Here is a 17,436-nt window from a genome sequence, read left to right as displayed (position 1 = left end):
TAATTAAAAATAAACAAAAAAAAAACCTAGCTATGTATAAAGTTTCGTACATTGTTTAGATTTTTAGTAAACTAGATATCCAAAATCAGTTACCAATTATTAAGAAAAAAGAAAAATTAAAAAAAAAATATAAATAAATAAAAAATAATTATTATGTGTCATTATTTTATAAATAAATCCCTACCCATTATGACCCTTGTCTATAATAAATATAAAGGTAAGTTACATAAACATATAAATATATAATAACTAATTAATTATAAATACATAGTATATATATCAATATAATATATATGTATGTATATTTTTTTGTATTTTTATTGAGTGTTGCGAATATATACAAAGGATGAACCTAAATAACTATTACATTGTATAACTAAATAAACAAAGGCATTAAAATAGTGATAACATGATTTAATATTAATTTAAATAACATAATTATTATTATATTTCTATTATTATTATAATAATAGATATAAACTCAACGATTATATAAAGTAACGTAATAACTTTTTATTCTAAAGTTTTTTTTTTCTTTTAAATTCTTTAATTACTTTATAAAATCACTGAACTATATTAATTATTTGCATCACTGTCAATCCCACTTTAAAAATAATTTAGTGGTGATTTTAAAATATTTTTTTTCTATGAAAGAAAATTCATCCATAGAATCCGACATTTTTTTTTTGTTTTAAATTATTTGTTCAATTGTTTGAAATAAATAGAGTTTACAATAAGAATAATAATAAAGAAAAAAATAATAATAAACATTTACAATTATTGCTCATTAAATATCTCCATGGCGACATGATTCTCCACTCAATCAGACATTTTTTTTTTTTTTTTTATTTTTTTTTATTTAATTTTTTATTTTTTGCATAAACATTTAAAATTGGTGCAAGGCCAAGCTATTTTTTATTGTTTCCGCTAAACCATGATCCGTTAAATAAATTACATATTTATTTTTAACACATATAGTGTCGTATTAAAAAAAAAAAAAAAAATTAGTTGAAAATTTTAAATAGAAGAAAAAAAATTTTTTAAATTTAAATAATTTAATTTAATCCCTAATTAAAAACATTTATTTTATTTTCACAAATATTCATACCCTTTGCCACCAGAAAAATAGAATTCTTAAAACTTAAACTCATTGTGCATACAATGATGTAACGCCGTTAAAATTTTATTTATTTATTATTATTATTATTATCATTCAAATTCATTTATTAAATCGATAGTAGCCATTTAGTGTTCGATTAACAATTAAATATAAAAATAATTACATATTATTGATAAACAGTTTTTTAAATATTTATTGTAATTATTTATAATTATCGACTTTTCGATAATTATCAAAGAAATAGTATATATATATATATATTTATGTATATATATTTTGAGGCCACACTAAAAAGCTCGTAAGAAATCGAGCGTAACAACAACTGATTATCAAGCGACAGCAATGCTCACTTATTTATTCGATATACATATACATTTAAATATATATATATAATAGAGATATATCAAAAATATCCTTATTAAAATAGAGCATTTATATATATTCTGTACCTTCGTAATTACCATCAAAATTCCTTTCACAAATACATTTATTTTTAATAATCATTTATATATTTTTTAAATAAATTGCAATTTGTTTTAATTCCTTGTGATAAAACGGAGAGAAAGTTAAATATCCATAAAACTATTTTTTTACTGGCGAGTTTAAATTGTCTTTGTTGAGCTTTTTATGTATTTATATATCTTTTTTTTTTAATTATAATTACAATTATAATTATTTCAAATAATTTAGTATTTATTAAAATATATATATAAAAAAAAAATGAATTTTCTTTATACATTTAATAAATTCTTTTTTTGTATTCAATACAGGCAGTTATTAATTACTTTTAATTTATGTATTAACTCAATACAATTCTCTCCGTAATCAGTCCCTTCTACTTAAACTTTTTTTTTTCATTATCATCATTAATATTATTATAATTATTATTTTATATAACTTATTAATTAAAGTATTTACATCAACACTATCACTTGCGAGACAGCCATTTTTTTCCATCATACATTTTAGTTTTTTTTTTTTTTTAGTTTTATTTTCAATATCAGTATTTTCATAATAATAATAATTAGTATTATTATTATTATTATTGTTGTTATTATTAATCCATAATTATCAGACATCACTACATCCCTCTTCAACGTTTACATAAATTAATATATAATAACACGTGTTATATATTATTAACATTACGTTTTACTCTGATATATTTATTATTTTCAATTCGATATGAAAAAAATAATGATAATAATAATTATAATTGATAACAAGACTTTTCTCCAATAAGACAATAACGTCTTTTACAATTATTAGTATTATTGTTAATTAGATTAAATAATTAAAATAATTATTAATTAAATTATTTACAGTGCGAGTAGAATAAACGTAATAAATAAGCTCACCGCCTTAAACTAAATCTAAAAATATCTGTAATAATATATACGCTGTGTAATTAATTATTTATATATATATATATATATATATATATATATATATATATATTTTTTTTTAATTTTCAAATTTTCATTTTTTACCCACGTGGTGTTTCTACAAATATTAATTTCCTGCGTAAAGACGTATAACAAGAGTGTAACCATGTACTTAATAAATAATTATTATTTATTTGTAATATTTATTAAAGAAAAAAAAAAAGATTACAGTACTAAAAATTAATTAGTAAAATAAACTTACGATAAATGAGAAACAAATTATTTGTGTGTAATAAAAATGATTTTTTTAAATGAAAGATCTATTTGAGAAAAAAAAATTATTAAAAAAAAAAAAGAATTTTTAAATATATATATATAATTTTACATATTTATGTAATGTGTTAATTAAATTTTTATTGATTGGTTATAACCATAATAATAAATCACTAAAAACTATAAACGATTTATCAATTAGTTTTTTTCTCACTATAGATTTTTTTTTAAATATATATAACTCTCATTATATATATTGTGATAATTAGGCACTTTTTGTGTTCAATAGTTGATTGACACGTAATAATTATGATATAAATAATTTTAAATTTATATAATTATTATTTTAACGCCACATTATTTTTTTTTTAATTCTCAGTCATTTTTTTTTTTAGATAATTATCAATCACGTCTTTATCTCTTGGTCACATGTTGCTGTCAAATGTGTTATGTGCATTATTATTATATTTTAAAATACAAAATTAAATATATATATATATATATTTTCTTCAAATATTTTAAATATGTGACAACACACAACTTTTATACCAAAAAAATAATTACGTTTACTTACATATCTTTGTCTCTTAAATCTTAAATCATCATTTTCATCACCAAATATATTTTAATAATTATTTATTATTTTTTATATTAATTAATTAATATTAAAATTTAATTACTTATAAATTTTTAGTCATTTAGATTTTCGTTTTATTTTAAAACGTCTTTTATTTTTATTATTATTACGATTAATAATAATATTATTTTTTTGTCACTTATCAACAGTACGATGTATTGTCTGTGGTATTACCGTTAATGATTTAGGCATTTTTGGTAATATTGGTATTGGATTATTACTAGATGGTTTTGTTGTTACTTGAATTGATTTAGGTAAATTTAAATTATTTATAAGATTTTGCGTCGGTGTATTTTCATTAATAAGTGATCTAACATCACAAATAATTGGTTCAAAATCACCCCGACTTTGTCGATTCAACATTTCCTGTTGCATTCTAATATGTTCATGAAATTGGATATTTTGTCTTGCTACTTGTGCCGTTTTTTGCTGTTGCTGTTGTTGTAAATTAGCATTAACATTTGTCACAGCCGTTGAATTTGTTAATGACGATAAAGATGTTGATGTTGATGGTGATGATGACGGTGATGATAAACTTGTCATTTTTTCACTCAACATTTTTTGTTTTTTTAAAGATTGTAAACGTTTGAAGTCTGGTTCACTCATATGTATTACTTTACCCCCAGATGTACTACCAGTTATTTTATTTGGAAAACCGTCTTTACGTTTGGCACTACCATTTGCAGTATGATTTGTTGTAATACTACTGCTATTATTACTATTATTATTATTACTATTATTATTATTATTATTGTTATTATTATTATTATTACTATTACTATTATTATTACTACTACCACTAGCTGATGGTAAATTAAGTCTTTGAAGACTTGGCGGTGGTTTTCTAATAATTGAAACTCCACTATTTATTTTTAATATTCTTGGTGGATTTGATTTGGTATTGAGCTGTTGCGATTGTTGTTGTAATTGTTGATTTAAATTTGATTTAACAGATGTTGGATTATTTATTGACGTTGTATTTAACAAAGTACTAGTACTTGGAGTACCAGTTGATAGTCTGTCTCTCTCCATCATATAGCCACCACTCAAACGTCTTGAATTACTAAATTCAGTAGGCAATGGATCTGTTATCGGCTCATCCATTTTTTCTGGTCCTTCATATGATATTAGACGATTTTGTACGGATGTTGAATAATTAATAGCGTTACGTGATGCATTTGGTGCCAGTACAAGATCACCAGAACGATAATATTTCTCTAATAGTATCAAGTGACGTAAAAATGAACTCTGATTACCGTATGGCCTTTGAAGCTCTTGCCAAAGTAATTTAGTATCACGATCGTATTGTATTATTGTTGCACATTTTTCCCATCCTTGTGGTGTTACTTCGCGTACATTTGAAAATTCAACGTTTGCATGTAAACCCATTTCTTCTTCACCTGGAAATAATGTTCGTACACTTATTGATGGATTTGCACCGAGTCTTTGAACAACTGGAGTTATATCATTGTTGAGTCTTGGTCGCTTTGGCAATCGTGTTAAGGTAACTTCTTTGTCCATTGCTAGTATTTCAACAACATCACTACTATTGTCATTATTATTATTATTATTATTATTATTATTATTATTATTATTATTGTTGTTGTTGTTGTTATTATTAAATACTGGTGATGTTGTTGAATATAAATGTTGATCTAATGCTTTACGTTTTTTTAATTTTTCTACAGCACTTTCTAAATCAAGAATTTGAGTTTCAGTCGTTGTATTGTCGTCATTACTAGCCTTAGGACGTTGATCGACAAATGATTCACGATTTTCTGTAGCTTCTATTTGTGATGTTGCAAGTGGATTTGATTTAACTGGTTCGGGTGTTGATTTTTCAGATGTTGATTTGTCTAAATTATCAATTGGTGATTTTGATGGGCCACTACCACTAGCACTATTATTATTAGCAGCACTACCACCGGCACTACCAACACTACTAGCACTTTTGTTCAAACTGTTTTTAGATTTTTTACGTTTGTCTTTAATAGACATACCCTGGGTTGATGATGACTCCTCATCATCATCGTCCATTAGCTCAATGTTGTGGAGTTCTAACAAACGTTTACGATAACCCTTGGTAAATGTTTTATTATTTGCACTCATATTTTCAATATCCTTGTACTTGAATTGAGTGGTCATAAAATATCGACAGAGTTTGCAAAGAAATGTACCAGCTGTTACTGATACGGGTATTCTCTGTTGTTCTAATAAACGATTCAACTCATTGGTCTCCGATGCACTTAAATGATGAGTTTGATTTCGAGTTAAACGACGGGTACACAGTGAACAGATTAAAAACTGTTCAATTATCGCGTAATGATCAACGCAAAAATACATTGATGTGTGTTGACTGGGTTCGGGATTAACGTCAATTATCACCTGCAATTAAAATTAATGGTTTGTTTCGTTTTTTTTTTTTTTTTTTATTAATATTATGATAGTCATTTTTTAAATTAATTACCTGATTTTGAATACAAGGTTTGATCTTGTGAATCCAACGTCGTTTGACGGTATGTCTTGCTGGGTCTCGACAATCTTTTACGTAACATTTTGAGACTAATAGTTGACGATGTACTCGTTGGGGTTTTGAACTTGTATTTGTTGGACTCATGTTTGCCTAAAAAAAAAAAAAAAAAAAACATATTATAAATATATATACTACATATCAATATTAATTTTTAAATTATTCATAACTTTTAAAATTACTCGATTCGAATCGAAAAAATTTGGATCAGTTTTCAAATATTAAATTTGTATTTAAATTCCCAGATAGTTCCCTCCCACTTTTTAAAAATATGCAATGACTTTCAACTGTCGTAACCGTATTCAACACAGTATTTATAACATAGAAATCAAAAAATCTATTAAAAATTTTCAATGTTTTCTACTCAAAAATAAATAAGGCCGTAATTACTCTAAATTACTTATTATTTAAATTTAAATATTTATAAAAAATACTTACTTTTCTATCAACATGACGATAACACGCATCGCAAAGACACGAGTCTTTGTTAAGATGGCCTTCAGTTAATAAAATTTTTTTCCTTCGTTCATCAGATTTCAATTGGGCTAAATGCATTGGCGTGTCCAGAGAGCCAAATTTTCCAAAACAATAACAGCAGTTATCAGCACACGGCCGCCCTGGATGTATTGAAAATGAAGAGTATTTTTCTGGTATTATCAAACGTGGTCGAGTTTTAAATGACGTGTCCTCGTGTTCTTCATCTGTAATTATTAAACATTAAAAATTCCTCCTTATTTATTTTACTTAACTTTATTTGTAATTATTGCAAAGTTAAATAATTTGGATTAATAGGATTAAAAATAAAATGGTGAATAGTATGAATTATTTTTTCGCATGCATCTTTAGAATTAGTAAGCAATTTTTTAAAATGTGGATTAAAACTTTTTTTATCTCGAAAATTTTGTCTATATATGTATATATATATATATATATATATATATATATATATATATATATATATATATATTTTCTTTTTCTTTTAATTAAAAGGTGAAATGAATAAAGGAAGGTATGATTAATAATGTAGTTATGCCCGCAACCAGGATTACCGCAAGATTGTCTGTGGTTAGTAGAGAGCTTTCGGTTCGCACCAGAGCTGCTATCGCCCAAACCACTGGTTCCAAGCTGCAAATAAAAAAAAAAATTAATATTAATTTCATTAATTAAAGACAAAATAATTACTGTTTTTTTTTTTTGTTTATTAAAACTCACCTCCTTCTGAATGGTGTAAAACTCCGAAGTATCTCCTCCATCTCCATCATTTCTCCCTTGCTTGAGTACCATTTTCAATGGAGACCGTGATTGTTTTTTGTCCTTGTCCTTATCCTTGCTGACTCTAATAATCGTCTTCAATGTGCCAGTGTACTGTTCACGTTTAGCTTTTTGGTGTAATCGTTCAGCAGCTTTTTCCAGGGACTCTAAGCCCAGAAGACGGAGAATTGATTCTTTTCGTGCTTTGTCTTCAGGTGTTTCAAGAATTTTAAATGAAACACTGCTTGTTGATTCACCAGACGTCGAAGCTTCGTCCGAGTCTTTTAAAACACTTTCAGAAATTTTACCAGCTTTTGATTCATTATCAGATACTTCTGTAAGAGCAATAGCAGGTACTGCGTCTCCACTACTTGTTTCTTCTGCAATAACTTCAACATTTTCAATTTGTTCATTAGCAGGATTAACTGATGATTCCTTTGGTTTAATACTATCACATCTATCTCTTGATAGTCGAACAGTTTTTCCGCTTTTTGACGGCTCAATATCGTTTTCAGATTTACTGCGATTGTCAATATTCTTAACACGTGTGGTTTCAGATGGGGAAAAAACACGTAAGCTCTTGGTACCTTCTATTCGTTTAGTCAATTTATCAACAGACAATGATCGTTTATTTTCATTTATTGTAGCAACTTCATTGTCCAATAAAGTTTCTTCTTTTTGTTGATCCAATTTTTTAGTATCACGTCGGCTCCGTTTGCTCTTCAAACTCTGAGGTGACGTTTCAAGCTCTTTGCGTTTTTTAACATCACGACTCCGTCTTGTGCGAGTTATCGGCTCTGGTTCTTCAATTTTTACAACAACTGGAACTTCAATTTCATCTTTTGATTTCATTCCCGACTCAACTGTTTCATCTGCACTATTATTTATTTTAGAATCATCTGATTTTACTTCACCACTGGCTTCAGCGGCTTTCAAAGCTTTCTCAGACTTTCTCAATTTGTCTCTCGCTCTCAGAACACGTCTGCCTTCTTCAACACCACTTTTATTTACATCACTTGACTTTTCTTCTCGTGATTTTATTTCATCTTCAACTGGTACTGCCACCTCTGCTTCTTTTTCTGGAGTATTTTTAGCTGATTTATCTATTTGACAACTAGAACTTGGCTCTGGAGTTACTGATTTCTGCTTTTCTTCAGATTTTAATTCTTGTTCAACATCAGTAACCTGATCATTTACTTTTTCCACTGATACTTCATTATCAATATCATCTTTGACAACTTCATCATCATCATTATCATCATCTTCCTTTTCTTCTTCTTCAACTTCTTCATTAACAACAGATTCTTCTACTTCTTCATTAACAACAGACTCTTCAACAACTTCATCTATAGTTTTATCTTCATTTTCTTTTATAACTTCATCATTATCTTTAACTTCATCATCCATTTTCTCAACTTCATCCTTATTTTCCATGTCTTCATCATCATTTTCCACAACTTGATCATTATTTTCCCCTACTTGATCATTATTTTCTTTCATCTCAAGATCCATTTCCAAATTATCATCTTCTTCACTTTCATTACTCTGAGTATCCTTTAAATTTGTTGGCAAAGATTCAGTAACAAGTCTTTCAACTTCCAGTGAAATAGTTTCCAGAGTTTCTTCTTCCGTTTCTTTAGCTTGAGAATCACAAGACTCCACCGGAATCGTATCCGCCTGCAATTCTTCTTCAGAAACTTTATCATCACAACTCAATGTTTCATCTTCTTCTGCAGTAGCTGTTGCTGTTGTCGCTGCTTCCAAACTTTCACTAGACTGCAAAGAGCTTTGACTTTGATCATTATCACTCTGTGATTCTACCGCACTCTCTTTCGACGTAACTGGTGTGTTATTAGCATCAGTATCATCATCAGCAGCAGCAGCAGCAGCAGCAGCAGTATCCTCATCCTTGGACGTTTCAGCAGACTCAGCAATCTGTTGTTTATCCTCTACATTGTCACCCATGACTAGCTTCTCAATCTCTTTGGCAGTGTCAGCTACCTTGGGTACAGAATTATTATTATCAGTACTGGTGTTAGCCACAGTCTCTAATTTAGATACATCAGGTTTTATTTCTTCATCATTATTTTTATCAAGTACAATAACTTTTTGTGTTTCTGTACTCAATGGTGCTACTATTTCTTCAATCTTTGGAATATCAAAATTTTTATTTATTCCTAATGATTTTTCAAGTGATAACATTTTACTTTCAATTTTACTTTCTATTGATTTTGCGATATTTAATTTAATATCTTCAATCATTTGATCTATTTGTGATTTAGCAACAACCCCATCTATTTTTTCACTACCATACAATGGACCCATTGTTTTTTTGACATCAATATTCAGACTACTGCGTCTTGGTTTAAGTGATTGTTTATCACCAACTGTTAATTTACTCAACAGACAATTTTTTCTCAGTAACTCATAACCGGATGATTTTCTTGTTGGCTCATCAGCACAACTTTTTATCCCTGCTGTCGCAACTTTACTGTCAATAACTGGTGTGTCTTCAACAGTTATTGGAGTATCAGTACTCTTGGCTTTAGCTTTAGATCTTAAATTAGGCCCACCAGGTTGTTCTCCTTCAACACTACGGTCGACTTGCTCACTATTATTATTTTTTTCCATCTCTGTATTGTCATCATTATCCGGAACTTCATTTTGTCCACCAGACTCAACATTACTCGACTCATCATCAGCATTATCAGTTTCATCCTCAGCATTACGACGAACTTTTTTATCTTCCATCGAATCTAATTGTCTGAGTTTACCATTTCTCAAACTACGTTGACTCACTCGTCGTTTCGATTGATTTCCTTGGCTACCGCCCTCCGAATTTGTTTCCACACTCTCGTTTTCAGACTTAGTCTCTTCCTCAGCTTCAATTAATTCCTTCTTAATATCACACTCTTCAAACAACATTTTTTTACTACGCGTTACTTTACCCTCAAGTTTATTATCCGGATCAACCGGCGGTAACTCATCAGTTTCCGTACCACTTATCATAAGTGCTACAACTTCGTCAATTGTTGAATCAACTGAATTTTTTAATTTACCTGAATTTCTGACAATTGATTTTTTACGTTCGGAAATTTTGTTCGTTACTTTTGCACTTTTCAATTGCGACTCCGGTGATACAGTTTTCAATTTTTTATTTGACTTTGGACTACTGCTCTGTGTTGTTGCCGTAACTGTTGCAGTAGCAGTAGAATTTGTTGAAGAACAAGAAGTACTGTGGGAATTTTTATCAATCAACGAGCCACTAAACTCAATACTCTGTTCTTGATTGCTACCCCTAGCTTTTGAATTACCCAGTACAATATTTGTCGCTGATGATTTATTATTGTTAACCGATGAAGGCACGCTTTTGAGTCTAGATGGATAATAAGATGGTGATGGTATTGATCCAGTAGATTTAACAGCAAATTGTTTTGGTCTCATCTTAGGATACAATGTTGTATCCAATCCAATATCCTCAGTTGTTGTCGTCGATTTATTATCATCAATCAATGAAGGCACACTCCTAAGTCTAGATGTATAATTACCGCTGTAATTAGCTGCTGTTGATTTTCTCGCAGTTATTTTCTGTCTTCTGCTTGGTATACTTGCTATCAATGCTAGTATTGTTTTATTTCTGTTATTGTTATCATTATTATCATTTTTATTTGTTCTGCTTGATGAAGGTGACAAACTGGCATTATTGTTGCTCTTTTGCTTTGCTTTTGAAGACGCTAAGGGTTTTTTATCCCTAGATGCCATCTCATTTTAACCCACATTGGACTTCCTGTAACGACATTTTAAACTATTGTCACATTAAAATAAAATCCCTTCCAATCAGTCTTATATTACAAACTAACAAATTTTAATTTTAATAATAAATAAAATAAAATAAAAAAAATTACATCAACCTCTTAAATATTTTTATCCAACAAAAAAAAATATTATTTAAATAATATTCATCTTATTCTTTAAATTCACTCATTAAAGACAAGTGTTATCGCAATGTAGCGATAAAACGCCATTTTTTATATTTTTTTTTACAACAAATTTTTTATTTTATTTTTTTAATTAAAGTAAAAAAACTGCGTACTAGAGAATCTCCCAGAAAATAATAAAATACAATGCAGCGTAATAATGAGTCAAATTTAAAAAAAAAAAAAATTTCATCATCAACCGAAGGAGAATAAGTTTTAAGTCAGACGAGGCGCGTGTCTTTACAAGCTCACAATAATTATTAACATACATATAATGCATAATATATGTACATATATGTACAAATTTAAAGTAGTGTGTATTATAACAGTGGTGGTAATCGTGGTGGATGATAGTGGGGCCACCACAGGATGCGGCCCTGGATTTTCTCAACTGTGCGCAAAAAAAAAGTTAAAAAAAAAAAATTACGTGACAAAGTTTGCATTTACGGATATGAATACTATGGTCTACGGTATGCGCGACTTGCCGACGGTCTTTCTACTCAGAGAAGCGCAATGTGAGAAGCGCCATCAAAAATATTTCGCATGATATCACAGCTTAGTCACAATGTACCCACCCAATAAATGGATCCATTATTAATAACAATTAAAAATAATCCTGACACCTATAAAACAATTAAAATAATAAATATTTAAATTTAAGAAATATCCATGCAAAAGCTTTCAAATAAATGGAGACTAATAAACAACAAAAGGTCGTACAGTCTAGCAGCAACTACTACATTTATGATATATTGGTAGCAAACCACAACTACCACCAACTGTACACTACTACACCAACTAAAACGATAAAATAGTATGGAAAAATGATGGCTCGCTTGTTAATTTTTTTTAGCTCATTGTTACGAGTCATATATTTAATATAACAATATAATAATACAACAATTAATTAATAACTATGTCAAACTTACCTATGAGACGAAAAATAAACCCGTAAGATGGACGTATTTTGTTTAAAAAACGGGAATAATATATAATATTATTCCCGTGGTACGATATTGTATATAATGGGTAGAGACAGTAGTCCCGTTTTCTCAGGGTGTCTATATGCTGGTCCTCTCGCTCTATGTATGTATAAGTGTGTAAGTAAAGTAAGTTACTCGAGTTTTCGTTACACTAACGCCATCTTACGCTCGTGACTACGACAATCTGATGTCTCCCGTGTCCATATTCCGTTCGTGTTGTTAATAAACGAGGACACGGGTGACACACACGATTATGTACTTCGAGGAAATCAACCCCGGTCTCACCCCAGTCAAAAATCAACCCTTGGACACCCGGCTTTTTTATTTAACTTTAAACTTGACAGCTTCGCCTAATTAAGATTTTCAAATTATTTTATTAATATTTAAATTTAAATTTTACTTATTCTCGGATATTTTTATTTTTTTTGACGTGCCGTCGAAATAAACCGGATGACAAAGAACACCAAGGGCCCACGGTTTCGTTAACACGACGGAACAACGCGGCACTTTTTTCCGTACCAACGTCCCTACGTTTTGTTCACCAACAAATTCCTGTACACTATTACTACTTGCTGGTAGTTGTAGCTGTATGTACTTTTAAATATTATTATACATTAACTTTTTATTTACTCTGTCCTATTTTTTATTATTATTATTAATAATAATAAAAATAATAATAATATTATTAATAATAGTATTTATATTTTCATTATTATTAAATATGTGTATATATGTATATATTTAATTATTTATAAATTAATATTGTATATATAATTAATATGGAGGTTTAAGACACTAGAGTATCAACGATAATAATGACACTTATGTTATTACAACAATATTGTATAGACTTAAAAGCACACGATAATAAATATTAAAATAAACTACGTCAATGTTAAAAATTGTAATGCACGCTAGTACCAAGTAGTAGTGAAGGAAGACGCGCCCGTGCGCACCCAATGGCGGACACCGACCCTTATTATATTTCTCATTTCAACTCAAAATGGCGGCCCTTAAATTTTTCGCACGTTCTATTATTAATTTAAATAGAAATTTAAACTGTTGTAATAGTAATATTAAATTGTTGCCACTCACTGTTACTCAGGTATGATATTTAACTAACTAATGGATTATTTAAATAATTAATTATTTATTTTTATATTTATTTGTGGGTTAGTTTTTATTTTAACTTTTTTTTTTTTATTTATAACGAGTCATGCCGGATTTAGCGTGAAAGGGACTTACGGCAAAAACCCTTAGAGATCTAGTGTAGTATACTTTCTAGATATATTTAGCTTTCACACGCTACCACTGCCCTTTTGTACGAGCCACTTTTGTTTCTAGTTGCATTCTTTATGCTATTATTTAGATTATTAAATACTTGGATATATAACTATTTATTGTTGCGCAAATATAAATTGCAGTCACGTTTTAATATTAATCCATTCACTTTGACATTTTTTTTTTGTTTACAACATTACGTTGTCTGGATTTATATTTAAATATTAATTATTATTTTTTATGTTTAATTAATAGGTGACAAAAAGGTGGGCGAGTTTTAAAACATCACCAGTCTATGATGAAAATACTAAATATACTGACTATGAAGTTACTAAAGATCCAGAAGAATGGAAATGGGTTGAACACTACCTGCCTCCGTCACGGATACCAGAGGCTCCGAAAAATCTTAACGAAACATTTCCATCTGGATGGAAACCACCAAGAGGTTTGTTTATTATTATTAATTTCATTTTAATTTAAATAATTTATCAAATTTATTCCATATAGCGATAAATTCATAAGAAGGTAGACAGTAATTCAAAAATTATAATTTAAATTTAACGTTTCGTCCCTTTATTGGGACTTCTGCAACTTGATCATATCATTTTTGAATTTCTATTCGGCTCCCTGTGAATTTATAATTTAATAACTTGATCTAAACACGATTTTAAATTAATTTGTTATATTTTAAATATTTTACTTAATACTGTAATTACTTTTTTAAAATTAATTTAATTACAGAAGAAGCAAAACAACTCCCTTATTTTATTGCCAGGACAAGGAACCACATGATACCGGTTTATTTGTCACGTACGCAACGTGGGATGAGAAGAGTTACCAAAATACGTCGTATTACTGGGGATATAATTCAACTAGAGGCTGATTTACGCAAGCACCTTGAGACCATTCTGGGTAAAAATATGGGTTCGCAAATAATTGAACCAACTGGGACGATTAAATTCCGTGGTGACGTTGTATCGCGGATTAGAGAGTGGATGGAAGCTAAAGGATTTTAATTTATTGTAGATAATAAAATTATTGAATTAGAATAAAGACTTTTGTTACTGATTGTTTATAATAATGTGGATAATAAAAATAATATAAACGGTATATTGATTGTTTAAGTTATTATTTAAGGTAAGAAAACTTAAAAAGGAGAGTATTTTTTTTTGTATTGTTTAACAAGAGTAAAAAGCTATAAATGAATTTTTATTTATTTATTATTTCAATGTCAATAAGTTTTTAAATCTTATTGTAGTAATTAAGCGTAAGACGGATATTATTTTTATTTGAAAATTTTTCCTTGATTGAATTTACGTCCTTCTTTGTCAGTACCAGTCCAGAAGAAGTAGTTGTTAACAGTCTCCTTGGTTTTAGGATCACTTGGGTCGAGTTTTGTCCAGTTGTATGACTCGTAGTCTACTTGCCAATCAGGACTCAACTGTAATAATTAATTAATTAATAACTAGTAATTAATAGTCGATTAATTAAATTGATATTTATCTGAAAATATATTTACCGGGAATGCAAGATCGTGGCCACGCCATACAAAGATACCGCTGATTGAACTGTCGTTGTCAGATCCAAAGAGACAAAAACTACCGAAAGCAGCTTTGCGCATTTTATCAAGACGTTGGAACATACCAGAGATGAGATTACAAGACATGAAGACTTTAGTTAATTCTTGATTATACTTGTACTCTCCGAACCAGATGCTGTAATGCTCTGGGTCGAACTTTTCCCAGAAGTAGGGTACGGAAATTTTCTCGTCTTCGTTGGAGTAGCATCGTTTGAAGTCGTCCATATCAAAGGTACCCTTGGGCATTGCGTCGAAGGGATTTGATGACTTGGGTTCAGCTGCAAGAGCTGCGTCAGCCGCATCGGGTTCCTCAGCTGGTTCTTCTTTCTTCTTTTGTTCCTTCTCTTTTTTAGGCTGTTCTTTCTTTTCTTTCTGATCCTTCTCCTTCTTTGCCTATTAAAAAAAAAAATTATTAATCAAATGATTTAAAAATTAATACACTTTAGTAATAATAAAAGTGATGAATCATAAATTAAATACTAAAAAAATAAATTTTAAATTACCTTTCCTCCTAAAGCCTGTGCGAATTTCTTGGGATCATACTCAAGAGCTTTGTCAGCCAATTTAAAATTACCAATGACAGCAATAGCTTGTGGTTGGTTAACAATGGTTTGGAACCATCTGTTAACATTTTGATAAGGCTGGCGAGCCTTAGGTTCAAGAACGTATTGATACAGATGTAACAGTGTCATTGCCACACTGATGTCAGCAAGAGTAATGCGTTCACCCACCAAGTAAGTCTTTGACAACAAATGAGTATTAAGAGCAGACAAAGATTTAGCTAAATCTTCTTTTGCATTTTCGACCGTCTGAAAATCAATTGAATAATCCATTAATTCTTAATCTTTTATTTATTTAAGGTAAGATACCCAGTACCCGATCAAGGAACAAGTACCCTATCAACGAACTAGTACTAGATCAGGGAACAAGTACCCCATCACTCATATATTTGTATATCTATATTTACTAAATATAGATATAAAAATACATGGAGTATTCGGGCACTAATTTCCTAATCGGGTTATAGACCTTTTATTTTAAATAAGCTTTTAAAATAATAATTGAAAAAAAATGTCGGCATTACTCAAATCGTTTTATGAATAATCCATCATAAAGTTCTGCAATAATGCACATTTTATCTATCTCTACTTGTTACGAAATTAAACATCTATAATTTAATCTCGCCTTTGCTCGAGAATATTTATAATTTTGGAAACTAAAAAATTACCTGTTTGTTATACGGCATAATTCCAAGAAGTGGGAACACACAGGCACAGCTGGAAGGAAGAATTTCCGAGTCAGCAAAATCAAGCCATTGGATAACTTCAGCTTTCTCTTTGTCAGACTTGCCTCTCAACTGTTCATTAGCCACTGTAAATTTAAATATTTAAATAAATATAATTAACAAGTAATTGTGATTTAATTTAAAATTTAAACAATTAATAATTTAAATACATACCATAGTAAGCAATAGCATTGCTCTCTGTAAGACGAACTCCATCCTTGGATTCAAAAGCTGGTACCTAAAAATAAATCAATGCTGCTACAATATCTTACGTATTTATAATAAAACCTCGTCTCAATTTATCCTAGGATTAACCTCGAAAAAAAAAAAATGACTACCGAAACTATGCGCCAGTACAGTACAACATATGCTGCACTGTAATATAGAAATAAATTTCGTCATGAAAGGAAAAAAAAGTAAAATAAAACCGCGCAAATAAATGACAAATAGAATATAAATAAATAAAAGAATAATAAAATATATGAATAAAAATAATAAAATAAAATAATAACCTTGCCAAGAGGGAACTTCTGTAGAAATTCTTTGGACTTATTGCTTTCACCGAATACAAAATTATCGGCAACCTTGATCTGAGCCCCGGAATATTGAGCTGCGATCAGAGCTTTGTAAGCCCGAAAATTTTCGGCATAAGTGTATAGTGTCTGGAAAAATGATTGTTTTATTAAATAAATGATAAATTTATCTTTGTAATTAATATACCTTACATCAATCTCGATATTAAATCGAGGCGATGTTGAAGGCTGAAATAATTAACAGGTTAAACTTACACCAGACGCCATTGTATCGTGCTACGGAAAGAGGAAGTTTAAAACCGGCAAAGATGACACTGAACACTGAATGCTCTCAATGTGAGATCACCATTCAAGTGGCTATTCTTGCCCCTATGTATGCCACCTTTTAGTTTTTCGGCTGCACTGAACTATAGACAATTCAAATTTTTGAATTTATTATTATTACTCAATAATTTATTTCGAACAAATGACAGCCAATATTTTATTTATATTATTATTATATTTTTTTGCACAATTAATAACAATATCTTTAGTTTATTTAAATCAATAAATATGCAACAAATCTTTATTACATCAGTTTCCAATTGACGTCTACTGCGGTA

General features: G+C 29.2%; 3 protein-coding genes across 5 annotated transcripts; 1 reads left to right on the top strand and 2 right to left on the bottom strand.

The window, feature by feature from the left end:
* Positions 1–2,896: 2,896 nt before the first annotated feature.
* Positions 2,897–12,840, bottom strand: LOC103578178 (FK506-binding protein 5). Of its 3 annotated transcripts, none has more exons than XM_008559165.3 (6): positions 12,103–12,840; positions 7,158–11,001; positions 6,995–7,070; positions 6,384–6,646; positions 5,883–6,038; positions 2,897–5,800 (listed from the first exon to the last, which is right to left on the bottom strand). In XM_008559165.3, exons 2-6 carry the CDS (start codon positions 10,956–10,958, stop codon positions 3,551–3,553), a joined length of 6,546 nt encoding a protein of 2,181 aa, XP_008557387.1. In that variant the 5' UTR covers positions 10,959–11,001; positions 12,103–12,840; the 3' UTR covers positions 2,897–3,550. The 3 variants fall into 3 exon arrangements, with proteins under 3 accessions (XP_008557387.1, XP_008557389.1, XP_008557388.1); XM_008559167.3 differs by having other exon boundaries at positions 7,037–7,070; XM_008559166.3 differs by having other exon boundaries at positions 7,158–10,983.
* A 232-nt stretch (positions 12,841–13,072) lies between these two features.
* Positions 13,073–14,547, top strand: LOC103578177 (probable 39S ribosomal protein L49, mitochondrial). Its single transcript, XM_008559164.3, has 3 exons — positions 13,073–13,261; positions 13,693–13,882; positions 14,179–14,547. Exons 1-3 carry the CDS (start codon positions 13,160–13,162, stop codon positions 14,451–14,453), a joined length of 567 nt encoding a protein of 188 aa, XP_008557386.1. The 5' UTR covers positions 13,073–13,159; the 3' UTR covers positions 14,454–14,547.
* A 92-nt stretch (positions 14,548–14,639) lies between these two features.
* On the bottom strand, positions 14,640–17,370 carry LOC103578176 (elongation factor 1-gamma). The gene is made up of 7 exons (XM_008559163.2): positions 17,090–17,370; positions 16,814–16,963; positions 16,476–16,539; positions 16,245–16,387; positions 15,520–15,825; positions 14,957–15,409; positions 14,640–14,878 (listed from the first exon to the last, which is right to left on the bottom strand). The coding sequence occupies exons 1-7, from the start codon at positions 17,099–17,101 to the stop codon at positions 14,723–14,725; spliced, it is 1,284 nt and encodes a 427-aa protein (XP_008557385.1). The 5' UTR covers positions 17,102–17,370; the 3' UTR covers positions 14,640–14,722.
* Positions 17,371–17,436: the final 66 nt, after the last annotated feature.

This window comes from Microplitis demolitor, chromosome 4 (assembly GCF_026212275.2).
Source record: "Microplitis demolitor isolate Queensland-Clemson2020A chromosome 4, iyMicDemo2.1a, whole genome shotgun sequence".
Classification (NCBI taxonomy): domain Eukaryota; kingdom Metazoa; phylum Arthropoda; class Insecta; order Hymenoptera; family Braconidae; genus Microplitis; species Microplitis demolitor.
This window is presented reverse-complemented; position numbering and strand designations above follow the sequence as displayed.